This window comes from Camellia sinensis, chromosome 7 (genome assembly GCF_055761805.1).
Source record: "Camellia sinensis isolate YWXY chromosome 7, ASM5576180v1, whole genome shotgun sequence".
Lineage (NCBI taxonomy): Eukaryota > Viridiplantae > Streptophyta > Magnoliopsida > Ericales > Theaceae > Camellia > Camellia sinensis.
The window spans coordinates 57,780,075-57,807,739 of record NC_138967.1 but is presented as its reverse complement, the minus strand read 5'-3'; the positions used below and the strand labels follow the sequence as shown (position 1 = coordinate 57,807,739).

Here is a 27,665-nt window from a genome sequence, read left to right as displayed (position 1 = left end):
AGTGCAGAATTCCTGATTTGACACATTTTCTTGTAGGTGAATCTTAAATCATGGTTGGGGATGAGTTTAGGTAGGTCGGCCCATGTGCCCACGTGGTAAGCCAAGTTAGCACCACATCATCTCCTTCACTAGCCTTGGTTCAGTGTCTTAGCGTCGTAAGGTAGCACCAGGACCAACAGGAATTTGTCACTTGTTCTGCATCCATGTGCTGCCTTAGCCTCAGGCTAAGGTATCCATGAGGCAACCACTGAAGAACCTCCTAGGGGCACTTGATCCTCCTTCCTTTACTCGGGCAAACTGTCCATCCGAGTTCGTCCATGTCCACTTGCACCAATATACTCAGACTTCCTTCAGCCTAGCCAAACAGATTCTCTACTTGAGTGTACTTCTATGGCCTACACTTGGTTCTCTAAAGGCCCCATGTTTCTTCACTAACCCAGGTCTAGAGCTTGGCTTAGGCAACCCCTCAAGGTTCAGGTGAAGGACATGGAGTGCTCAGGCAACACCACAACACACACGGGATCACTGGAGCCTTGTGGTTTGGTGGCTTTAGTAGAAGGTTTGTCAAGGTGACTCGTTCAATTCTCCTTAAACAGACTTGCACGTTAACCGGTCTTACAAAAACAGATATCCACATGAAGACAACTCTGAACCATGGCAAAGACGTGTGTTATGCTCTGTACCCTCATTGTACCTGAGGAACACATCTGACCACCGTTGCAGCCTTGGAGGTGTTTACTAACTGATAAGCTGATGCATAACTTTCTCCAAATCCTTTCATCAATTTCACCATAAAATGTAGTAAAAATAAAACAAATATTCCAATGCTACCTCATCATCTCAATCAACTCACCACATAGCTGCCTTGCATGAGATCAACTAACCAAGCATACAATAAATTAAGAATCTATTAGAGGTACAACAATCTATATAATGGTCTGCACATTGGAGAAACAAATTTTTCCCAACGCATGACAGCATTTACAAGAAATTTGCACAGATAAGAAAGTAAGCAAAGAACAAAAGACGCAAACATTAATTTCATGCTTCATCTTCTCTTCCTCGACTCCTGTCAAGCCAATTGAGTCATCCATGCAAGAATTCTGTTTGTCCTTGGCAGCAAGTTGTTGCAAGCATTCAATCACCACTTGAAAATGGGAATGATCTGCAAGAAAAAATCATATTATCAATTGATTTCCAAGCACACCAACCCACCATATATCGGGGGTGTTTGTTTCAGCTTTTCAGAGCCAACTTATGGCCTTTAGCTTTGAAAAAGTTATTTTGGACTGTTGGGTTAAATTTATTTCAAACAGCTTCTAATTCTAACAACTTATTTTAATTCAAAAAAGCTGATTCTGAGAAGCTGCTCACCCCTTGCTTCTGATTATCAGCTTCTGCTGTGGACATGTTAATTTATGGTTATACTCTTAATTTTTTTTTATTTTTTATTTTTTTAAAAATAGAAAAAGACTCAAATGGACTATAGATTATTATTATTATTTTTTATGAGAAATGTAGACAAACAAAAAATAAAAATTAATTGAAAAAGCTATTTCACAGCTTATTTAACAAACACTACTCAGCAACTTAAATCTATAATCCAACAGTTACACCGAACAGATTAACAACTTCTGATTAAAATCATAATTTATAATCTGTTAAGCTATAATCTATAAGCTACTTTAACAGCTACACCAAACGGGGCCATCATCTAATAAAACACCCAATTGGAGTTGTACAGCTATCACTTCAGACTTCATTTTGGCATGAAATATAGAAGAAACTGCATACATGCATTCAGTGCCGGCACAACAGTAATCCATTATGGCCATGCCTCAGACCCAAGGCTCTGAAAAGCGGTTGCGGTCGCTGTAACGGTGGCGGTAGCGCGGTTGCGGTTGCGGGGTGTAAAGGCCGTAGCGTAACGGTTGCGGTAACCGGAACCGTGAATTTTTTTATTTTTCGTACAATTTGAAAAAAACTTACTGATACGTATATTTTTTTTCCATGATCATATTTATTGGTTTTAAAATAAATATTGATCAATTTTTGTAAATTTTTAAGTATTATCCAATATATTTCATATTTTTAAATCACTATAAACTGAGTTTTTTACATTTGATTTTAATAATTAATAACTTTATGTTATACAAAAAATCAATCACTACTATTATATATAAGATAAACAATGACAAAAGTAAGAAAATAAATAAGAGCCTAAATATATATATATATATATATATATTTTAACCAAGTCAAATAGATAATGACCACACTTATTATTATTATTATTATTATTATTATTATTATTATTATTATTATTATTATTATTATTATTATTATTATTATTATTATTATTATTTTCAAACAATATATAGATAGACACAAACAAAATGGTTGAGTGATAGCAGTTGAATAGAATAGCATAGGTCTCACAGTTTCAACAAATCAATAACATGTTCTTCATCTTCCCTCTTCTCTCTCTCTGTCTCTTGCTCCTCCATTTTCTCTCTTTATCTTCCCTCTTCTCTCCATCCCTCTTCCCCCATTTTCAGCTTTTTTTTGTGTGTTTTTTTGAAAGAAACAGTTTGGAACCGTTACGTAATGGTGCGTAATAGGCCGTTACGGTTGTTACGGCACCGTTACGACCGCTACGGCCGACACACCTGTAAATCTCAATCACGCTGCAAAAGCGGCCGTAACGGGTGGCGGTAACCACCAAAACCTTTACGTAACAGTGTTACGTAACGGTTGCGGCCGCTTTTTAAAAACTTGCTCAGACCCCATTTTTTCAAAAGCCCTAAATTTTAAAGTTTTTTGTCCGTCACTCGGGGGAAAAGACATACCCAAACAAACCTAGTACAAAGCCTAATAAAATAAAAATATTTGCCAAAAGGCACAACAGAAAATAAAAAATAAAAAATTCTTCCTTGTCTAGAGGCCTAAAAATACATTCATTGTCCAAAGGCCCCCCAATGATAACACCTGATAAAAACCTTCTTTGTTCAAAAGCCATCGCTAGTAAAAACTTAAAATAACATTCCTTGTCCAAAAGCCCAATAAAGAACAAAATTTCCTTGTCCAAAGATCATATTTTAAAAAATTAAAAAGAAAAAAGAAAAACTTAGTAAAGGCTATGAATAGCCCCAAAATTTAATTATAAGAATAAAAGAAAAAAAATTACATTATAAAGTTATAATATAGGAAATTATAAAATATTATTTAAATGTTAAAGAAGGCCTCTCATTAAGGTTTTTCCTTAAGCCCCATTGAGGGTTGGGCCATCCGTGCATGCATTCTACTTGTATCTGCATCTTGGTGACATATGGTGGATCCACAAAGCCCTACTGAACTAGATGCATGTTTTAGACAAGCAAGCTGAAATAGAACAATCAGAATGGAGACAATAAACTTGTTTCGTGAATAGTTTTTGAAAACTATTATTAGGAAAATTTTCTAAAAACAAGCTCCCTTATAGGAAAACACGAACAAACAAAGCAAAAAATTTCAGATGCTGTTTCAAAAACAATATCAAACATTTAATAATGGTTGATGCAGCCAACTATCCAAATATGAGGTTGTGATATGAAGCATCACATTCTACTAGAAATGATTAGGCAGTCTCCCTTTCAAATCTAACTCCACCAACCCAATCCCCAAACAATCAAAATAGACCAATAAAAAACCTGAAGGAATTAAATGAAGTAATGATGAATATTCATGTAACTAAACTGACTACATCCTAAATCAGTTCAAAAGAAAAGAAAGATTTTTCTCCTTAAAAAGGTTCCTATTATTTAAAACTTGGCTCAGAAAATATTCAAACTTGAATATCCACAAATTCAATTACTAGTATTTGTTTAGTTAAGCTCCAACCGTAAGCAGCTTTCATCTTCTCATCTTTAGAAACAGAGTATTGCTCAGATTCGTTTCAGTTTTCTGTCATTGCACAGTTGAGAACATACTCATGAAAATTATAACCAAATTTACACTTTACAACTGAAGTTGTTTTTTCACATCTCTCTTCTTCTTCTTCTTCTTCTTCTTCTTCTTCTTCTTCTTCTTCTTCTTCTTCTTCTTCTTTTTTCTGGTTGATCTATTAGAAACATAATTTTTTTAAAACCAGAAACATTCAGAATTCACACTCCCAATATTTTTGTGCAAAATCTTTAATGTTATTTCATTTATTCCAACAAAAGTTATTGTATTTGTTAGTGTGTTAGCTTAGTGTGTTAGCTTTATGTTAGTGGTTTATACTTTATGTATAGTGCAATGTTAGTGCTTTAGATTTTCATCATTACAATTTGTAAATCGTCTCCTATATAAGGAGCCCCTAACCATATGAATACATACAATCTATTCTACCTCTCTATACATTATTCAAACATGGTATCAGAGCAAGGTTAAGAACCTAATATTTTCGTTCCACCGGCGGGCGGCAATCTCGTCTTGGCTGCCCGCCGGACAAACCCACAGCAGCCAATTAAGCCGCCATCACCATTACCCCTTCCCACCACCAAAATACAGAAGGCAACCAAAGTAACAAACAAGGCAAACAACAATCATACCAGCAGAAAAAGACTGAACTTCTCAAACCATCACTACTGAAGATCATAGCTTCTTGTTTTCTCCGAGTTAGAGAATCTCTTCACTTCCCAATGTTCTGCTGGTAATCAAGAAACCAACTGCGAATTGCACAGTAAATTGATAACCAAAGATCATTTCACCTTTCTTGATCTCAAACGCTGCATCGTGGCTGTGCACCACCATATCTACCTTGGCCTTACCGTACTGGAACGGTACCGGCGGTTCAATCCCCTCAGCGCCCCTGTGCCCAGATCCGCCTACCACGTCGGCGCCGTCGGCTTAGGATCCGACGGTCGGATCTTCGTCAGCGTCAACCTTGAGTTCCCTGATCTTCGTCAGCGCTCCTTCGAGAGAGACAATGAAAAAGAAAAAATTCACTTCACAGCCCAAATCAATAAATGAATTCAGAAAGCTAATAACAAGTTCTTAGTTTTCAGTGAACAGCCAGCTTCTTTTTGATCATCCATCTCTTCCTAGTTGCCTCAATCGCTTCCTCCCTCATCCTCGAGAGGTCTCGGTACCATTGCTGATATTGTGTTTCAATTGCTTCGAGCTCCAACTTCAGCTCAAGATCCTGATCTTTCTCCGACAAGGACAGAGATGACCAACAGCTTGTAAACCTCATAACTTTAGAAGTTCCAAAATCAACAAAGGAGGACAATTCTGAGCTCTTTGCAAATTCATTCAACAGTGTCAAGTCTCCAGCACTATCATTGTCTCTCTCTCCCTCTTCTTTTTAATTAAGTGCTTCACACACCACCCCACATGGGTTGGTTTCACTTTTCCTCATCACTATATTCCCACACTCTTCCACTTTCTTTTCTTTCTTTTTTTTTATATATCACCCACGAGCCTGCACCACCCACACCCCCACTCTCTTTTTTATTTCAACATATACAACCCATTTTTTTTTTATTTGTTTTCTTCTTTTTATCATCCTCCTGATCATGTTCCCCCTTTTCTCTCTCTCATTTTTTCACTTTCCAATTCCCCGAAGAAATCATGTTGTTCCCAATTTTCTTTATTTTATATATCTATATATATATCTATTTTTATATTTAACAAAAAAAAAAAAAAAATCAAATAAAATAAAATAAAAAAAAAAAAAAAAAAAAAACAAAAAAAAAACAAAAAACCAATTTGCACAACAAACCATGTTTTATTCCTCTCAGGGATCCACCCCGATCACCATTTTACAAAAAAAAAAAAAAAAAAAAAAAAAAAACAAAAAAAACAAACAAACCACAACAAAACACCCACACCCACAGCGGGATTTTTTTTTCTTCTCTACTCTACTGCAGGTCTCTTCTTCTTGCCTCCGTCCTGGCCGGCCCTTGACGGTGTTGCCTCAGTGCTTCCTTGTCCACCGAGCACGTTCACTCCCCCATACTCCTCCACTGCAGCATATGGCGGCCCTCCAAAACGGAACATCACGGTGGCCTTCCGCTTCAGCTCTTTGTTTTCTGCCCTTAGCACGCTTATCTCTGCTCGCGCATCCTTATACATGCGTTGGAGCAGAGCCAGCTGGGAGTTTAACTGCTGCACCTCATTTGTCCTACTCTGTAGCCGGTGCGACAAGTTTGTGACCGCCGTCATGCTTTCCACACATGCCTTCAGCGTATACTGATTGGCCTCCACATCCGACTGCACAGCCATTTTTTGCTCCACCGACTGCATCGGAAAGTTCAACGGAGCAAACCCAGTGGTGTTTGGTTGAGGTTCACGGGACACCGCACCTGCTATCTCTCTTGTGGACTCGTTGAGGTCGGGAAAGAGAGTAAGTAGACCACGGGACGACGAAGCCATTTTCTCTCGCAACAGAGTGTTACAGCCTCTCTCTCTCAGCACAACGCAGACTTCTTCAGAGGTTTCTCTCAGTTTCTTGTCTGAGCCTCTGCCTCGGCCTCAGCTCCGTCTTGGTTAAATAGCCGAGGCAGCCACGCGCATCGCGCGCCTCTTCTCGCCGACAAACTGGCACGCCTTTTCATGGCACGCCTTTTGATGCATTCGGGCACGCCTTTTGATGGCACGCCTTTTGAGGGTGCGGGCACACCTTTTGAGGGCACGACTTTTGAGGGCTCGATCTCTACATCCATGTATATTTTTTGGGCAGCCTATCTACCCACTCATACAGTGTCTTCTACCCCGGTCAGCTTTATCAATCCCTTTGTTTCAACCTCAAATAGGTTTCTATCTTCACACCTATTTGAGTTTGAGGGGGGGTTATACACAGTATCATGTATAAGTCGCCCATGGCGCACTCCCTAAGTCGCCCCCTTGGTGCACCACCACAATATTTTACATCGGTCCGACATGACCTCGTAAACTGTCTGCTACACCGGTCCGACATGACCCCGTAAACTGTCCTGCTACATCGGTCCGACATGACCCCATAAACTGTCTTCTACATCGGTCTGACACGACCACACAGTGTCTGCTACAACGGTCCGACATGACCCCGTAAACTGTCTGCCACAACGGTCCGACATGACCCCATAAACTGTCTGCTACATCGGTCTGACACGACCATACCGTGTCTCCTATCCTGTTTTATTTATCAGTTTATTTTTCTGTTTTGTGACTCTCTCCAAACTCAAGTTGGCTAGTGCCTATCCTCCTTGAGTTTGAGGGGGGCTGTTAGTGTGTTAGCTTAGTGTGTTAGCTTTATGTTAGTGGTTTATACTTTATGTATAGTGCAATGTTAGTGCTTTAGATTTTCATCATTACAATTTGTAAATCGTCTCCTATATAAGGAGCCCCTAACCATATGAATACATACAATCTATTCTACCTCTCTATACATTATTCAAACAGTATTTATTAAAAGATCAAAACCTATAGTTTTAGGGTTAGCATGTTCGTCATTCCAAGAAGAAGAAAAGGGAGGGAGAGAAAGGGGAGGTAGAAAAAACTAAAAAATGTTTACTTTGAGCAGCAACCTAGTTAAGGTCACAGTGAAATATCACACAGGCATGTAGTAGGATCAAAAAATTGGGCTGGTTTTGCGCAAGGATGAAACTCAATCATATCCACTGACAACAATATAAATAATGATAGTAAGATAATACTCAACTCAACTCAACACAAAAGACCTTGGCTTTGAAAAAATGGGATAATGCTCGTTGCCCAGGAGTATAGCCCCTTCTCAAGCTACTCCCCTCTACATGATGAATCCATTTTGGATCAGAACATAGTTTATATCTGGCTTTTAATTGCCATCAAATAGACCAATCTGTTCTTGCTAAACCTGTTACTTTTCTGCTGTTGATTAATCATGATACAGTAGATCACCATGCATAATACTCTAAATAAATCTACAACAAAATCCAGCAATTTGTTCACCAAAACATGATGGTTTATTTTTTGCCAGAATATAGCTATATTGTTAGTAGCAGAAGATCATGGTGGAATAATGTGCCAAATTCCTGTTGTACCAAGCATTTTCTTTGATAGAAATTTCCAGCTTCGCGACCAGCCCCCTTCTTCTCCTGGGGCTGGCCGCTTCAGAAAAGGAACCACCACCAAATAACTTTCCATCAAGGAATCAGTGCTACAACAATGCACCTCATTGAAGTTGTTAATTTTTTTCTTTACTTTGCTGATTTTAGTACCTTGATACAACAAATTAAATCTGGTCATTCCTCTACTAATCCATATTGAACCTAAACCACACAATCAACGCAAGCACCCATACAAAACCTAACTACAACCAATTCCACCTGAATCACCACCAGTTTCCATAATCAGACCACTAAGCGATCTAAAACCACCACCAACACACTACCAAATAAACATCCACCAAAACCTTTTCTCCCCCTAACAATCAGCTCCAAAACTAGCATTGTACCATTAGAATTAGCAAAAAACAAATTTTGAAGAAACTTTTGGGGCGTGCAGGTGTCTGTGTGCAAATGCATATCTGCATGGTAGTGTGTGTATTAGAGAGAGAGAGAGCATCAAAAGGTGTGTGAGAGTGCATGCGTGTGCATGTCTGTGTGTGTGTGAGAGCGAGAGAACAGAATTTCACCTTTGGCACGATTAGTTAGAGCATCATGAAGCCTCAAGGGGTGCTGACGCTCTTCTTTCTTATATTTCAACTTGACTTGGCTACGCGTCCGGCCAGGAAAAAGCTGTTGTATCATTGATATGTCTGAACCAAACTGCTGCAAAGCCTAGATCACAAGTTAAACAAACAATAGCTGATGCAAATTATAACCAATACATGGTACAGGGAAAGCATAATACCTCTGTATAAGCAAATGAATACTGAAAATTGAATTTGAAATCCACAGTGATTGGTATTACGACAATAAGTTAAATAATAGCTGCTCAGAACTTCTTTGTTCGATCTCCTTACAGAACCACAATTAATACACTTGGACCACTAAGTACAGAACCAGGAGCTACATTGAAAAAATGAAGAGCTGATTCTAGCCTGTCAAAGGACTTGAGATTCAATTGAACTTCTAGTCTTCTAACTTTGGTTGAATTGCTTTTATTTAATTGAAGATTAGCCACAGTTAAGAAAATTGTAAGTCGCATCATGCATGAGTGGGCTCAATATAGGTCTAACTACCCCACATTAGAGTTCGAAATGGTATGAACTGAAATATGTCAACTTGCTTTCCACTTTAGCCACAGCCCACAAGCAATAGAGGTGAGTTTGTGTTGTAATTTTTTTTTTCCTGGTTAATTGCGATTCCACTCTTGATGACTTCAATGTGAACAAATTTTAACATAATATTTATCAAATTGCAGTCATGCAACAATAAGAAAATGGTCCGCCATATTTAACTTTTTGGCCTTCATGGGGTACATAATGAGGGGCATATTATTTTAGATAGAATCAAAAAGCCCTTAAAAACCTATAGTAAACAGTTTGCTAGTACGCTAGAAAAATTATATGATAAAAAGCATGGTACAATTTTGATCCAGCACAACAAAATGGAGGACTTCAAAAGTTTCTTATTACTTCTACTTTCATCTGCCCATATAAATATTAGGGCAGAATTCATTTTACCCCTCTCTAGTTAAGCCTGGAGTACTTTACCTCCATGCCTTTTTTTTAAAATAGTCAATTACCCATAATGTGATTTTGAAATAAAGTGCAATGCTAACACCGTTAAAAGAAATATATAAAATGACCTTAATACATATCAATTTCCTTTTTCCTTCTTTTTCTTATGTTAGACAACTAATTTTCACCTAATTTCTTTAATCTTGTTTTTAACTTTTTAAATTCATTTCTAATTTAAAATAATTACACTAAAATATACACATTGTTTAATATAAACATAATGGGTCTGTCAGTGCGACTATAACAAGCTAAAAGTTGATAATCAAAAAGCAAAACCTAAAAGCACTCCTCCCTCAATTTTCAAATAATCAACTTTTTTCAACTTATTTAAGTTATTTCTGTCTCATAACCTATAAACAAAAGCTTCACCAAACACTCTAGCACAAATTTTAAATAAAAAAAGCTATAACCAACTCCAATAAGTTTTACCAAATATATATATATAGAGCGGTGAATAGTTTATTGTACACACACATACACAATACAAATACGGAGAGAGGTACTTGGAAAGAAATGTGATCATCTTTGGGATTAATCTGGCTAATCTGAGGAGGATATTTCTACAAAAGCCACTCCAACACCATTCGCTCGCCCTTCTTTGTATGTCCTCATTTTAGTCTCTAAAAATCTCACCCCAGTAGTCCCTCCCACATAGTGAATGTGCTATGTTCTAGTTCCTCCGAAAATGTTCTCCATTTTTACCATCTTCAAGTTCAAATTGAAACCCGCGACTCAATTCTAGCTACCAATTTGGAAATATCGTCTCTAACATATAGTAACTTTAACCAACTCTATAACCAAATCATCCAAAGCACACAAATCCATCAGCACCCCATGCACCATTATAGAAAAGATTGTAGGTTGAATTCAATCACTAGGATTACCATACCCATCTCTAAACCTAGTGATTCTCAACTGTGGTTCAATTTCATTTATACCAAAATGTACCAAAACGACAATAATGATAAAAAACAAGAAGTGGATCCAAAGTAGAGATGAACCTTTTGGAGAGGGAGCAGGGGAGGGGTGGTGGCGAGGAGGTGGTTGGAGGTGGCATCAGGGATGGCTACACTAAGTGGGGTCCTTTTTGTTGAAATGTGTCCCACATCGCCTGGAGTTGCCCCATCTGTGTTAGTTATAAGGCTCTAGTTTCCCTCTCCTTAATACCTTGGTTTAAGGAGAAGTGTGGGCTGGGCTTTTCAACTTGGTATCAGAGCTTGGTTGGGCCTATGATTGGTGTGCTGTTTGTCCGGCTACTGTCTCTTGTAGTCTAAGAGGGTGTGGCTCTTGTTTCCCTCTCCTTAATACCTAGGTTTTAAGAAAAAGTGTAGTGTGGGCTGGGCTTATCAACTCCGGGTCAGATTTATATTTTTTAGAAAAGATGGTTAGGGTTAGGGTTAGGGTTAGGGTTAGGGTTAGGGTTTTTGGGAAGAAGACGAAGATAAGCATAAATTTGGCCTTTTATATTTGTATTTTGACTTTGATTATTTTTTTTTTCCTTGTCAACTGTCATCTCAGACAAGTGTGATAAAAATTCCATCAATTTGGATAGAATTATTAACAATAGGGTGGTAAATTGCAAAATGTCCAAAACTACATGAGGAGCAATTGGCTATTTTTTTTCATTGTTACAATATTATTTTCTATTTATTCCATTAGCAGCAAGTGGAGTTATTTTGTCACAATGCATTAATGCGGTAGAAAAGTTCAACAAATTATTAAAAAGCATATACATTATTTGTATATGTAATTAAAATATATATATATACACGGTATGGAGGAACTCTTGCCCTCTCACTCCGTAAATCAATTACTTAAGTAACACCCCAGAAAGATGGCAATTGGCCGTGCATTTATAGTTGAGCAATCAATAAAATTGCTGTTACATGTCGGGATTTTTCTACATGCTTGATTTTATGGCTGAAGCTAAGGTCTTAACTAAACTCGACCTTAGAAGCAGTTAACTATTTGACAATGCCAATAATCCATTTACATTCTTCTTCAGTTTGACAGTCACGTCAAAACCATAGCAACTTGCCAAAATCATTTGGGTTTGAGGAAAACTATTACAAACAGTTTCCAAAACAGTCTTGCCTAATACCTCATAAACAAAGTTTGAAATTAAACTTCAATTTCAGCTCTACCATGATAGGAACTTGTAAGTTTCACCTTTCTATATCAATTATTAAATTGGGATACAAAACCAGTAATTTCCAATTGAATTTTACATAATAGAATTTGAAATTACAGCAAGATTTACCTTCTAGAACAATTCTGTGTCTTGTTTTGACCATCGTTGCCTTGGTGTTTGTCCATGTAAGACTGATAATTAGGGTAATCAGAACTTTCTTGAACTCTAGGATTTGTTTCATCATTATTAAACCCTCCCTGATCTGAAGCAAAGGTCTCATCTTCATTATTGTCAGTGAAAGAATTACTAGCACTGCACAGAAGAAAAAAATAACCAGAAAACAGGTCAATGATTTGCCAATTATTTAAAGTAGCAGTACAAACCAATGACCTCAATACAAGCATTACATTACATTACACTAAAGAAAGTCCACATGAGACAATGAAAATAATGCATTACCCATTATTAGTACCTTTTTTCAGATTTAACACATTTCTAAATAGACTCTCTCTATGTATCCGATTTCGAAAACGAGGAGTATTTTAATGATTTTGGGAACCTGAGACTTGAAGCAAGTAATCTTACTAGAAAAAAATAAATGAATGAAAAACAAAACTAGATACATACTCATACCATGTAACATAGCTTCAAGCAAGTAATTAATCTTACTAGAAATAAAAAATAAAAAACAAAACTAGATACATCAACCTCAATGCTTGAAAAACTATATTATGGTGCCTCTATAATCATTTCCAGTTATATAATTACCAAACACAGTGTTCATTTTAATTTACTTACCTTACTTAATAGAAATAAACAAAAATCCTGAATTTCTAACTGACTTGCGTATTTAATTAGCCATCAACTACAACAAACAACCAAAAGTAGGATAAATTCTTTTTTCACTCGTAAGTAGGGTGAGGAATGTGACACACTAGGAGTTCAACCCTGGCCCTTCCCTTTGGGAGTGGCAGGAGATGCCACTCAAGCTGACAGCTAGTGGTAGTAGGATTAAAGTTTCTTCTCATGAAAACGGGTTTGTCCATTTGCTCATTAAAATGCCCAACAAAAGCAATAATCATGTAATCACAGATCACCCAAACAATGAAGTCGGTAGACAGGATGTGCTTGTCAGAGAATTCATGTATATTAGACTTATTCTCTCATTAAGGGTACATTATCTACAGGCAAACAGCTTGCACTAGTAATTTCACATTTTATATCCACAAACACATTCTATGCTTTGTTAGTATGTAACATTTGTAAGTGAGGCCCATCACTAGAACAGGAAAATATATGGTTAGCAGTACAGGATTCAGCAGCTGCAGATCAAGCTACAGCAGCCTTCTCGGTCTCAAGCTTCAGCTGAAGACCCAACTTAAGACTCAACTTGAGCTCACTGTAATGTTGAGAATTAGTTAGTTACTTGATGAATCACTGAGTTAGTTGGTAATCCAGCCGTATAGTTAGTTATAGGAGGAGTCAGTTACCGGTTGTTATGTCTCTGTCACTGTGTATAAATATACTCTCTTGTAATTGCACAATTAATTGAAATGAATGAGATTATACAAATTCCATTTTTCTTCAATATATACTTTCTATGTATCCCCCTTTCTAGAAATTCAACAAAGTTGAGAAAGATTTTATTTATAAAAGCAGTCATTGAAGCTGGCTAAGCTCAGCCATCTAGAAAATGACATGTATTCAGGTTCATATTACCCAGTTCTCTCATCCTTTCCATCCACTTCCACACAAAGAAACATGGAAGTTTCCTTGTCACTGAGCTGGAAATGCAAAATTTTTGCAATTTGAAAAGATTCAAAAGACAAAACTATTGTGGATGTGCATGAGGTTAGATTATGCACGAGGTTAGATTATGCACAAGAAAATATATCTGAAAATGGTGCCAGTTTACAGAACTTTATTACCTTGGGTTGCCTAAAGGAGCTTCTGATGTTTTCCCCTCTTTGCTCTGAACAAGAAAATCCATGGCACCGAACCAAAAACCAGAGATACTATGTTAAACCGGGCTAGTTATGCAACTAGAGGAATGTAACACAGCAAGGAAGAAAATGATGATATTTCAATGATAAAATTGATGCATAATATGTATGATATCCATTCCTCATATTCATTAAAAAAAATATTAAAAAAAGAAAAAGAAAGAAGAAGAAAAAGAAGAAGCAGCTATATACAATCTTAATTTAATGCATAATACATACTAATATCCGCTCTCTATAGTCTGCCAGCATAATTACATCTCTAATACACAAACTTTGGATGTCAATTTCATCCTCTGGCGTTTCAAGCAAAACCCTGTTCACTATTTTATTAAAAAAAAGGTCAAACCATAATTAGAACATTGATCATGCCCCCACTGACAAACAATCCTGTGTTAAAACCTACCATCACCTACTCCACCTACTACACCTACCACCACCTACTACACACCTACCACTACCACCTACTCCACTACATCTCTTATATAAGGAGCCCCTCACCATTTGTAATATATAACATATATCAATCAATAATACATCAATAGATACATTATTCTCTGTATTTCTCTCTTTATACATTGAATTTTACATGGTATCAGAGCGAGGTTGAGAACTTAGTAATTCCGCTTCACCGGCGGGCGGCAGCCTCGCCTTGGCCGCCCGCCGGACCTCTACACATACATTCACTCCGCTGCCACAAATTATTTGATCTTCTTGTTGCTGCTGCTAACAAATTCCATGACAGAACTTCACCTTCAAGATCAGAGCATCATCACCATCATCCATCTTGAACAACCCCGGGTCGGACCTCCGATCTCACTCCAGCGGAGTTCCGCCGCAATTATCCAACGGAGGTTTTGCGTCCGCAGGATTGTTTGATCGAACGGATCAGAATTGCTCAACCTGTGTTTTATGCTCTCAAGGTCATCACAGAAACTAATGAATCTTGGGCTAGGCTTGTCAAGAGATCTATTCCTGCTGGGGAGCTGTCACTTGTGTAAATGACTCCCTGCAAGTACAATAATCCTCTGCTTTGTTGCCAAGACCAAACTTGTTAGCAGGTTTTCCATCAGGGATCTTGTAGTCTCTGAACCAGTCCCTGATTGCAGTAAGAGTGCCCGGGAAATGCTTCTCAACATCATCAACATCGTTAACAAGTGAATGGCTGTCACCAATCTCAACCACATCAACTGGATCATTATCTCCAAGTGCCTCCTCAACATCAGAGTTTGCCGATAACGGGTCTTCCCACGTTTGTGGAAGCAATCCATAATTCCAATTAATATTATATGGATAGAATCGAAGTTTTCCTTCTTGGTATTCGGCTTTATTGGAGTGAATGGCTCATCAGTAGCAACCTCCATCTTTGCACTTGTTTCTTTGGGTATTTCAACAATAAAATTGAAAACACCATCACCCAAGAGTAACGGTATATCATGCCAGGGAGAAACTTTTTTGCCGGAATTGTCGAGGAAGAAGACTCGGAAGTCTAGGGTTTGAGGTTGGCCTTCTTCTTTGATGTGAATCTCAGGCTTGTAAAGAGCAGTGCAAGTGAAGGACCTCCTCTTAGGAACCAATCTGCTGTTGTTATTGGTGTTGAAGCAGAGACTTAGGCCGTTGGATCTTCGCAATGGACCTCTGAACAGTAAAGCAATGGTGATGGTGTTGGTTGAGGCTACTGTGGCTATCACTCTAGTGGCCCCCTTGGTCTTGGACTCTCTCTCTCTCTCTCTCCTATCATACACAGATAAACACATTGCTTTTACTTTTTTTTTAAATACCCACTCATCATCTAATAATCTTCCACCACCCACTCATCATCTCTCTTCTCTCTCCTCTCTCTCCCGAGTGTGATCTTGGTGCTAAACAGTGTTGTGCAAATTGAGCTGTTCAACACCTCTTTCCAGGCTGTGCATGATGTGGGTTGGAAAAGGTAAAAGCTATATAACCTTTATATATAGTTACATATATATTTTGGTTTGATTTCTGCTTTGCCAAATTGCCAGCCTAGTTTGGGACTTGAAAATCTATTAGAAAATTCGCTATCCCATGACCCCAGACTCATTATTATGCTCTCTACTCTCACCTTCTCTCTCTCCACTTTATCACGTGGGTTTGTCCCTCTCTCTTCTCTATTTGATTTCAAAATCAATTATTTTTATTTATTTTTTCCAAATCACTTTTAATCGTTTTTTAAATACCCACTCTCCAATAATATATCTTTTGCAGGGGCACTAACCCCAACTTTATTTTGAAACAATCACACTGATGTTTTTCATATAATCCATCTACAAATATTTTTTATCTATTTTCTTTATCCCTTGTTTTCTTTCATTTTATTTTTATTCTTAAACAAAACACCACCAAAAAAAAAAAAAAACCAATCCATTCCAACTCGGTTTTCTTTCCACAAACTTATCCTTTCTTCATGCCGGGGATCAACCCCGTTCACAATTTTACACCTAAAAAAAAACACAAAAAAAAAAACACAAAAAAAAAAAAAAACACAAAAAAAAAAAAAACAACAAACCAACCCACAAACACCCACCCACAGGCGGGATTTTTTCCTTATCCCTTCTCTACTCTGCCGCCGGTCTCTTCTTCTTGCCTCCGTCCTGCGCGGCCCTTGACGGTGTTGCCTCCGTGTTTCCCACGCCACCGAGCACGTTCACTCCCCGCTGCTCCTCCACTGTAGCATATGGCGGATCTGCAAATCAGAACATCACGGTGGCCTTCCGCTTCAGCTCCTTGTTTTCCGCCTTTAGCACACATATCTCTGCTCGCGCATCCTTATACATGCGTTGGAGCAGAGCCAGTTGGGCGTTTAACTGCTGCACCTCATTTGTCCTACTCTGAAGCCGGTGCGACAAGTTTGTGACTGCCGTCATCGTCTCCACACATGACTTCAGTGTATACTGATTGGCCTCAATATCCGTTTGCACTGCCGTTTTTTGCTCCACCAACCGCATCGGAAAGTTCAACGGAGCAAAACCAGAGGTGTTTGGTTGAGGTTCACGGGCCACTGCACCAGTTATCTCTCTTGTGGACTCGTTGAGGTCGGGAAAGAGAGTGAGCAGACCACGGGAAGAAGAGGCCATGTTCTGGGTAGCTGAACGGGAAGAAGAGGCCATGTTATGGGTTGCTGAGTGTTTCAGATTGGTTACAGAGTGTTTACAGAGTATTTCAGAATGCAAATGTTCGGCGGTTTCAGACTGGTTTGCACAGCCTCCGCCTCAACCTTGGTTAAATAGCCAAGGCAGACACGCGCATCATGCACCGCTCGGCGCTCGACGACAACATGGGCGCGCCTTTTGATGGCACGCCTTTTGAAAGATTGGGCACACCTTTTGAGGGTGCGACTTTTTAGGGGTCCGACAAGACTCTGTAAACTGTCCCGACATTGATTCCAGTTAGCTCCTTCATGGGTCCGACAAGACTGTAAACTGTCCCGACATTGATTCTGGTTAGCTCCTTCATGGGTCCGACAAGACTCTGTAAACTGTCCCGACATTGATTCCGGTTAGTTTCTACAAGGGTCCAGCAAGACTCCGTAAACTGTCACAACAACTGTCACAACATTGTCTGCTACAACGGTCCGACATGACCCTATAAACTGTCTTCTACATCGGTCCAACACGAGCCAGTGTCTTCTACATCGTCTGCCATAACCATACAGTCTTCTACAACGGTCTGACACGACCATACAGTGTCTCCTATCCATTTTTTATTTTTCAAATTATTTTCTTGTTTTGTTACTCTCTCCAAACTCAAGTTGGTTAGTTCCTATCCCCCTTGAGTTTGCGGGGGGCTGTTAAAACCTACCATCACCTACTCCACCTACTACACCTACCACCACCTACTACCACCTACTACACACCTACCACTATCACCTACTACCACCTACTCCACTACATCTCCTATATAAGGAGCCCCTCACCATTTGTAATATATAACATACATCAATCAATAATACATCAATAGATACATTATTCTCTGTATTTCTCTCTTTATACATTGAATTTTACATCCTGACACGCAAAAAGTGCCAGTTACCTTGTCTTCTCTTTCGACGAGTAGAGTGAGAGAACTTCTTGTGAGGAGCCTTAGTTGATTTCTCCACTTCTTCATTCCCCTTTTTATGCTTCCGAACAGGATTTTCTTTCTGCGGAACTGATTTTTCATATTTTGTTGGTGCCTTTCTCTTTTGGGGTTCCTTTTCCCCTTGATATTCAGCATTATCATTATCATTATCATCTTCATCTACAAGAGAACCACTAGGACATTCGTATGAGAAGTCCCCATCAACATTAGCCTCCTCCTCCGATTCATCAACAAGTTCACATCCATTTTTCCGCTTTCTCAGCAGCCTTGTTGATCTGTCAGCTTCATTCTCCTGATCAGATATGGAATCTTTTTGGTTCTCAAGAGAATCATCTGTTACTGGATTTTTTCTTTTCCTACACTTGGAGCTCTGAGAAACACACAATAAAATTATAATATTCGCAAAAAAATAAATAAATAAAAAAGAATAAAAGAAATAAAACATCAAACTAGAACTAGATTAACTCAATTAAACAGAATAATTAACTCATGCAAACAATAAATGTACGAAAGAATAGAAGTTGAACAAATTACAACTTTTTCTGGGATTTTAGGAGCAGCCTCTGGGTGTTCTCCAGGGATAGAAGCCTCTGAGTGAGAAGCATCCATAAAATTGGTTGTTGGTTCATTCACTGGGAGTTCAGATGTAGAATCATCAAACCTCAAGGATGGGAAATCAACAATATTGTTAGATGGGAATGCAAGGTTTGAACCCTCGTTCATGTATTCAGTTTCAGAAGGAATTGACAGAGCTTGTTGTGGACATGGAATAGACTCAACTGCATCTGGATGAGAAGTGTCAGCACCAGGTTTCTGTCTCCCAATTTGAATCTTGGGCTTGCGTTGGAATTTGCCACCGCGACGTCCTGAGATCAACAAGAGACTGAAGAATGAAAACAGTAAAATCAAAGCAAAATAAAAAGAACAGGCAACTAAAATTTTACCAGATCTTGTGATTAACTCATACATGTCTAAAATTTCCAAGCAAGGAACGGCCACCCCTTCCTGAAACTTACCAAAGTTCAAACCATATTAATCCAATAAGCACTTCAGGTGAGATAATGCCTTGGCTACAACTAAAAGGAAAAAAGAAAAAAGATCTTCACCTCTTTGTCTAACCTTCTATTATCAATATGAAATCCTCCATCACTATTAGAAACAACAGAAATATGAGGTCCCTCTTCTGCACTCGTGGTATCAGAAACATAAACAGTAGGTATCTCTGAATGTGCAAGAGAGCCTTCTGCACCATTATTTGCAAGAGATGATGTAGAGAACTCATTTCCCAGTGACGTACCTACAGTATTCACACCAAAATAAGACATGAAGCACTCAGCGTAACGAACAAGGAAAGAAAAATAATGTATTCGCACAGAAGGGTTTTCTTTACTCACCCATTGCAGTTGAAGATTGAGAATAAAAATCATCAAGACATTCCAGCCCAAAAAATATGTCTGCATTCTGAAAGTAAAGAAAAAAAATACTACTGATCCAATTCTCTGGTCTAATTTTAGATAGACAGACACTGTTAATTGGTAATTCAAGCCCTATGTCCAATATCAATTAACATACATAAAGTGATAATTTCATAGATAAAATCACATTGTCAGCATGATTTGCACATAAAGTGCCGATTTCTCAAAATAAACTCCATTATTCCCAAATTTCATCATAATAAATCATTTTAAAATCATAACAGATTTAGGTGTTTTAATTTGATAATCAAATTTCAAACCAAATACCAAACAAAAAATTCCATTGATCTAATAATAAACTAGTTTATGCCATGTATTTGTGCTTGTTTTATTACATATAAAATTATTTGAGCTTACCTAACAACTAGAGACAATTAAATATAAAATTGCTTGAGCCTTTTTCATTTGGTAACAAGTGGGCCAGTGGATAGATATGTGTAAAATATATTGATGTATATTATTGATTGATGTTGATGTTTTGTATCTATTACAAATGGTGAGTGGCTCATTATATAGGAGAGGGTGAGTGTAGTAGGTGAGGAGTAGGTGAGGAGTAGGTGGTGGTAGGTGATGGTAAATTGGTGGTAGGTGATGGTAAATTTTAACAGCCCCCCGCAAACTCAAGGAGGATAGAAACTAACCAACTTGAGTTTGGAGAGAGTAACAAAACAAGAAAATACATAAAAATAAAAGAGGATAGGTGACACTGTATGGTCGTGTCAGACCATTGGTGAAGACACTGGATGGTGGTGTCATAACGTTGTAGAGGACACTGTATGGTGGTGTCATAACGTTGTAGAGGACACTGTATGGGGGTGTCATAACGTTGTAGAGGACACTGTATAGTGATGTCATAACGGTGTAGAGGACACTGGATGGCGGTGTCAGACCGATGTAGAAGACAGTTTATGGGGTCATGTCGGACCGTTGTAGCAGACAATGTTGTGACAGTTTACGGAGTCTTGCTGGACCCTTGTAGAAACTAACCGGAATCAATGTCGGGACAGTTTACAGAGTCTTGTCGGACCCTTGTAGAAACTAACCGGAATCTATGTCGGGACAGTTTACAGAGTCTTGTCGGACCCTTGTAGAAACTAACCGGAATCTATGTCGGGACAGTTTATAGAGTCTTGTCGGACCCATGAAGGAGCTAACCGGAATCAATGTCGGGACAGTTTACAGAGTCTTGTCGGACCCATAAAGGAGCTAACCGGAATCAATGGCGGGACAGTTTACAGAGTCTTGTCGGACCCCTAAAAAGTCGCACCCTCAAAAGGTATGCCCAATCTTTCAAAAGGCGTGCCCAATCCATAAAAAGGCGTGCCCAATCCATAAAAAGGCGTTCCAGATATGATGGCGAGGCACGTGAGTGCCTTGGCTGGCGCGCCCGTTTGTCGTCAAGTGGCGCGCGATACGCGTGGCTGCCTTGGCTATTTAACCAAGGTTGATGCTGAGGCTGAGGCAAACAAAAAACTTCTGAAAATCCTCTGAAGAAAAAAAAAACTCTTCCTTTGCTGAGAGAGAAACTCTGTAATACTCTGTAACCAACTCGTCTCTGAAACACTCAGCAACATGGCCTCTTCTTCCCGTCCAGCTACCCAGAACATGGCCTCCTCTTCTCGTGGTCTGCTCACGCTCTTTCCAGAACTGAACGAGTCCACAAGAGAAATAACTGATGCGGTGGCCAGTGAACCTCAACCAAACACCTCTGGTTTTGCTCCGTTGAACTTTCCGATGCGGTCGGTGGAGCAAAAAATGGCGGTGCAAACTGATATTGAGGCCAATCAGTATACTCTGAAGTCATGTGTGGAAACCATGACTGCGGTCACAAACTTGTCGCACCGGCTGCAGAGCAGGACAAATGAGGTGCAACAGTTAAACTCCCAGCTGGCTCTGCTCCAACGCATGTATAAGGATGCGCGAGCAGAGATAAGTGTGCTAAAGACAGAAAACAAGGAGCTGAAGCGGAAGGCCACTGTGATGTTCCGATTTGGAGGGCCGCCATATGCTGCAGTGGAGGAGCAGGGAGTAGTGATCGTGCCCAGTGGAGTGGGAAACACGGAGGCAACACCGTCAAGGGCCGCCCAGGACGGAGGCAAGAAGAAAAGACCGGCGGCAGAGTAGAGAAGAAAAATCCCACCTGTGAATGTGGGTGGTTTTTTTTTTTTTTTTTTTTTTTTTGTATGTGGAAACATGGTGATCGGGGTGAGCCCTGACATGAATAAAATGAGTTTGGTGTGCAGATCTTCCTGCGTCTTTTTTTTTTTTTTTTTTGTCATACCCATGTTCTTCGGATGGAAGACTAAAAAAAAATAAATAAATAAATAAAAAAAGTATAAAAGAAAAGAAAATTGAAGAGAAGTGTGTGAATGTGAAAGTAATAAAAAAATAAAAAAGAAATGGGAGATTTAAAGTTGTGGGCGGGTGGGTTGGGTGCTTTTCAAAAGATGGAGTAAAAAAGTTGAGTAGGGAACATGAGTGTGTGGAAAGAATGAAAAAGAAAAAGGATGGGTTGGATTTGTACAAAATAATAATAAAATAAATGAATGGAGAAGGTTGGAAAAGGGAAGAGAAAAAGAAAGAAAGGTAAAGTGGGGGATTTAAAAAAGAATAAAAGGGATGTCGTGCATGTATGTGTGGTGTAGTCTGTCTATCAGTTTTTAATATAAGAAAAAGAGATATATATATATATATATATAAAGAAAGTGGGATGGACCATGAGGCTCAATAGTCCAGTGTCTTTCAAGTACCGAGACAGTGTCAGGCAGTGGGGTTCACTAATTGAGATGAGGTTTCACTTGAAATGAAAAAACAGCAAGATGTATTGTATTAAGAAAGGGACGGATCTTGCTTTTGGGTGGTGGTGCTTGAAGAGAGAGAAAGCCACACAGTGTGTGGAGTTGTAGAGAGAGGCAGAGAGAGAGGCAAAGTATTGGTTTGTTTTGGATTCCAAGTGACAATGGAGAGAAACACTCCGGTGAGGAAGCCTCACACATCCACTGCGTGCTCACGGCTTTGAAGAGACCCACTTTCCAGAACTTCGACCACTGCAAGCACTCCACCTTCTTCAGATGTCAATGCTGTTCTGCCCTCATCAAAACCCACTAAAGATTCCATAAGTGCAGTACATTTTTCAGCTGTTTTTGAAGATTTGCAGGTTTTGAGGACGTGAAGACCGGTGAATCTGCGGTTTCGACGATCGTGAATCTCGCTGAAGAGGCTAAGTTCGCGAGAGAAGGTAAGGCTCCGAGCTATGCGATTCTCAGTATCTGCAAGTCTCTCGTCGCCGGAGGAGTAGCCGTAGGCGTATCACGCACTGCTGTAGCGCCACTGGAACGATTAAAAATTTTGCTTTAGGTACAAAACCCACATAACATAAAGTACAACAGTGGGGGTAGATGAAGGGACTGCAGCGACGGGTTAAGGTCAACAGTGGGGGTAGATGAAGACGACCGAGACGGTGGTGTATGGGAGGACAACAGTGAGAGGATGGGCAGTGGTGGTGGACTCGAATAAATTTCAAGGTATGTGTAGAAAATTCTAGCGGATTAGGTTGAGGTCCGGCGGACGGCTAAGGTGAGGTTGCCGCCCGCCGGTGAAGCGAAAAATACTAGGTGCTAAACCTGCTCTGATACCATGTAAAATATATTGATGTATATTATTGATTGATGTTGATGTTTTGTATCTATTACAAATGGTGAGTGGCTCATTATATAGGAGAGGGTGAGTGTAGTAGGTGAGGAGTAGGTGAGGAGTAGGTGGTGGTAGGTGATGGTAAATTTTAACAATATGAAATAAAAAAATGTGAAAGAAACTTGATGAAATGCCAGCAAAATTACAAAATATATATATATATATATATATTGGAGGGGACACTATTCTGAAAACTTTTGAATTCTTAGTTACTAGCAAGCATAGACATAGAGGCTTATCAAGGGCTGAGGGGGCCATGGCCACCCCAGGCCATAGCATAGTTCTGTCTCTGGATCCAGTGGATGAAATAATCATTACCTGTCCCGCTGATTTTCCAGTGACAAAATGCCAATCTCCATTGGCATTGGATGCCACAACATCAGATTGCACACCAATATTGCTGCTTAGAGTCTCTTCGGTCACAGCATGTTCTGGTAAGGGGTTCACTGATGGACAGTCACTGGAGAAATGAACTTCCGAAACAGAATCTTCATTGTTTTTTAATGGGTTTTTAGTCTCAGAGGTAGCTACAGATGGACTGACCAGATCAAGCAATTCATTCTCTGCAATATCAACAGTCTGAACAGACTGTGTGGAAGGAACTGATGCAAGTGATTCTTTTCTTGATTGTGGTTTTCCCTTGGGCCGAAACTTGCCACCAGCACTAGCTGCTACAAATTTAACATGAACAACTCAGACCTTTTAAGCAAGATGAAGTCAACTATGGCAAAGAAGTAACTAACCATAATTCGTAGCAAGCTCGGGAAAAATTTCATCCAAAGGGTCCAAATCAATGCCCATAGGAGCTGCCAATAACCAAAATAAAGGATAGGCTGATCAGAAATTAGTAAAGGAGAGAAATAAAATAAACAATTAAAAGAAAGAAAACTGTATTCCTTATGTTCTTGGGAAAGTTGCAAATTAAATGGTAAGAACAAAAAGCAATTGCAAAAAAATAGGGGAACAAAAAATAATAGCAAATGACATAGAAAGTTCAAAAATAATTGCAAAACCATTACATCAAAACACTACATGAACTAAATGCTTACGTGCTTGTTCTTTGTTCCCCATAAAAACAAAAATCAAAATTTAAAAATAAATAAATACCAAAACATACAACACATAAAAAGAAAACCCATTCAAGTGTGCTTCCATTTATGCTGTACCAAGAGATGACACCAACAATGGATACAAAGATAAAGTGTGCGCGCGCGCCCACACACACACACACACACACACAGAGAGAGAGAGGATCACAACACAAACTTCAAGTAAATCAGAATACAAGCCAAAGAATGCATAAGTAACCAAACCAAGCCTTGAGTCCCATCAAATGGGGTCGGCTACATGAATCCACAGAATGCATAAGTATCTAACAAAAATCTAAAATATCATGGATACTAGGTGAGGGAGGAAAATTAGCTTAAGATCCACCCTGGACCCAAGTCGGCCTAGCTAGCATGATTTCATTGGCACTGACTGACCAACCAACCAGCACGGTAGCGTTGTGTGAGTGGTCAGCAGACTCAGCACCCACTGGCAGTAGTCAAAGAGAAGTCAGCATTATATAGGAACGAAACTCATGCATTGATCAAAACATAAGAACCTCATCTTATTTTCCTAAATCAAGGAAAATTGTATTGAAGAATGACTTAATAAAGAAGTACTTCCTATATTAGGAAAAGGATTCCTGCAAAGAAAGGATCCTTCACTATAAATCAAACCAATCAGTCTCACAAGTCAAGGTACACATATTAACACACACATGAGCTATCATACTCTATCTCAAGATAGTTGCTGACTTGAACATCGAAGTTCCTCTGACTGGTCAATGTTGCTCTGTTTGTAGAGAAACAGGAACTCGCTTTGCTCATCCTAATGTTGGAATTACGTCATCAACCGCATAGCTAATTTTTTGGCTTGTAGGCCCTGTACACTAGGCTACAAATTAGAAGCCAATTTTTCAAATTTCTATGACAGGCAAATTTCACTTTTTCCCTTGTGGTTTGATCCATGTGCAAATGACCTCTTATTTGGAAATAAGCACATAACCACCAATGGTTTGTGGATAAAATTGCACTGCTAACTGACATTAATAGAACCTGTAAATTTACTCAAACACCCTTATCTTCTTCCTCTAGTCCTATATATATGCACATCCGTGTATATATATATATATAAATATATATAGTAGAGCATCCAAGACAAAGAATCAAAATCTTGAAATTGATCAACAAACTCCACCATCCTATCTAACTCCTTTGATTCAATCTGATTTTGCAAGATCCTAACTATTTCTCCAGAACTAATTATCATGTACCGAAATTTCTACATGTCTGATATTTCCATAATAGTGTTCATAAACGGGTAGGGCACTAATCATCTTTGTTACCAAACATTTTCGTTGAAAAAGACACTATAGATGAGAGAGCATAATTATCGCCACCATCATCACCTGTCCGACCACTGCCACCATTTCCATCACTCGTAATATTTTGCACAAAAATTTTGCCAATTCAAATGGACATCAAAATCACATGCACTGCAACGATAGACCCAATAGTTAGACCTAGTTCTACAGCATATATCACAAGTGAAGCCTTCGGTTTGAAATTTGAGTTTAACCAATAAGAGTGAAATTGGTGAGCCAAAAAAGGAGGCAATGATGCACAAACAATGTGCATATCAAAATTATAGTAGTTGTAGTGGTAAATGAAGTTGTGACCTTTGTGGCCGCAAACCATTGCAATGGAATTCGCCTCTTGGGTAGCTTGGGATTGAGAATAAGTTGGTGAGGAGATGCTTTGGATGGGCTGCGTGGTTAATTTTGCAGGCCATTTTGATGCATGATGTGGATGGTGAAGTTGCAAGGTCTATTGGTGTACATCCACTTAGAGGATTGGAGGTTGCACCTTATTATGTTTACACCTTGAGTGTAGGTTTGCTATAGATGGAGGTGGTGTTGGCTGTCATGATGGTTGGTAGTTGCGGGTGTCAGGGGAGTAGAGAGAGAAATAGTAAAGAGAGATGGAAGAAGAAGAAGAATAGAAATGGCAATTTTTTTTATAAATTTGAAGATGAATGAAGGATATCTTTTCTAAAAAATGGTTGACTATCCACATAGGCGTGTAGCTCATCACGTGTTAACTTGGATAAAAAAAATAAAAATAAAATAAAAAGAAGCCAATGGTACAATTTAGTCCACAAATCAAAAAATTACATTACATGTTTATTTCCAAATCAAAGCAGGTCATCCCCACATGAATACCACATAGGCAAAGTGAAGCTTTCCCTTTGACAAAGTTAACAGCCTGTTTGGATTTGGTGATTTGGGAAAACAAGAAAAGAAAAGCATTTCTCTTGGTCAATATCACTCGTTTCAATAAGCAAAAGAGAAGAGAAGTGGATTGAAATGGGAAGAAATAGAGATAAACACATTTATCTCATAACCACCTACTTTTAATCTCTCCAAAAGTGGAAAGATTAGGAGAAAAAAAAATCACCTAAATACTATTTTATTATAATACCAAAGTATCCTTTTAGTTTAGATATAAAAGAAATAGAATAAATTACAAATACATCCCTAAAGTTTGCTTAAAATATGAATTACCCCCTTATGGTTCTAAAAATTACATTCCACCCATGAAGTTTCTAATTTCCTAACAAGTGACTCATTTTATCAATAAATTATTAAGTCAATTAACAGTTTTTAATGATGTAAAAAATATATTTCAATTATTAATTCACATAATTTTATTATTGTATAGGAAAGTAGTTAAGAATTTTATTTTTTAGTCAATTATGTTAAATTAAAAAATCTTACAAAGAGTATTTGTAATTTTCCAATTCATAAGGGGCAATCTACATTTATCTCAGGAGTGTATTTGTAATTTATCAAATAAATAAAGAGACTAATACCGGTAAAAGGTTAATTTGATAATATATCATAATATCATTTATTTTATTTTCTTTTATAGAGCTTAACCAATCAATATAAGAGCAAAATATGTTCACTTTCCTTTTCTCTCCTATTTATTCAAGCAAGAGAGAAATCACAATCTTTCCCCTTATTTTCTCTCCTAACTTAAATAATCATTTATTTTCATTTATGTTCTCTCCCAAGTTACCAAACAAGTGTAAATGATTAAATCATTACAAACTAATACATTCAGTAACATTCACGGGAACAAAAAAAAAATAAAAAATAAAAATCAAACAGGTAAAATACTTAAAATATGGTTTATGCACTTTCATCCAAATAGAACATTAACAATACCATGATCAATGAAAGACAACAATGCATGAGCATGAATCAATCAATGACCAAAGATTGAAGGACATGATTTTATTATTAGAAAGAAAAAAAAAATGCTTTGATGTGAAATTGCTTCATTCGCAATGCAAGTTAAAGAAATTTAGAAAGAAAGGGAGATTAGAGATCAAATTACATAAAAGAGAAACAGAGAGAGAGAATTTGTAAATAAGTAAATGACTAACGGGAGTTTTGGGTATATCAGATGCCCAATGGTGTCCTGAGAAGGAGACTAATCGTTCGATGTTGGGTCGTCGGACTGAGGGGAGAGAGTCGTGATCCCTTG

At 38.4% G+C, this 27,665-nt stretch overlaps 1 protein-coding gene and 1 pseudogene across 14 annotated transcripts; both read right to left on the bottom strand.

Moving 5' to 3' along the window:
• Positions 1-1,052: 1,052 nt before the first annotated feature.
• Positions 1,053-27,665, bottom strand: LOC114311328 (uncharacterized). Of its 13 annotated transcripts, none has more exons than XM_082877979.1 (13): positions 27,565-27,665; positions 23,811-23,873; positions 23,386-23,738; positions 19,294-19,360; positions 19,006-19,196; positions 18,844-18,910; positions 18,434-18,765; positions 17,852-18,269; positions 14,021-14,121; positions 13,727-13,770; positions 11,928-12,110; positions 8,618-8,762; positions 1,053-1,165 (listed from the first exon to the last, which is right to left on the bottom strand). In XM_082877979.1, exons 2-12 carry the CDS (start codon positions 23,866-23,868, stop codon positions 8,729-8,731), a joined length of 1,848 nt encoding a protein of 615 aa, XP_082734105.1. In that variant the 5' UTR covers positions 23,869-23,873; positions 27,565-27,665; the 3' UTR covers positions 1,053-1,165; positions 8,618-8,728. The 13 variants fall into 13 exon arrangements, with proteins under 13 accessions (XP_082734105.1, XP_082734106.1, XP_082734101.1 ...); XM_082877980.1 differs by having other exon boundaries at positions 18,844-18,904; XM_082877975.1 differs by having other exon boundaries at positions 18,434-18,910.
• Positions 14,768-16,294, bottom strand: LOC145794898 (soluble inorganic pyrophosphatase 6, chloroplastic pseudogene; annotated as a pseudogene). Its single transcript, XR_014334870.1, has one exon. The product of XR_014334870.1 is annotated as a soluble inorganic pyrophosphatase 6, chloroplastic pseudogene (transcript).

Coding starts and splice junctions, on each gene's coding strand:
- LOC114311328 (XM_082877975.1), bottom strand. CDS start 23,868: ATGGGCATTGATTTGGACCCTTTGGATGAAATTTTTCCCGAGCTTGCT. Junction 19,197..19,293: donor TCAATCTTCAACTGCAATGG/GTGAGTAAAGAA, acceptor TGAATACTGTAG/GTACGTCACTGGGAAATGAG. Junction 12,111..13,726: donor GCTCCTTTAGGCAACCCAAG/GTAATAAAGTTC, acceptor TCTTCTGTGCAG/TGCTAGTAATTCTTTCACTG.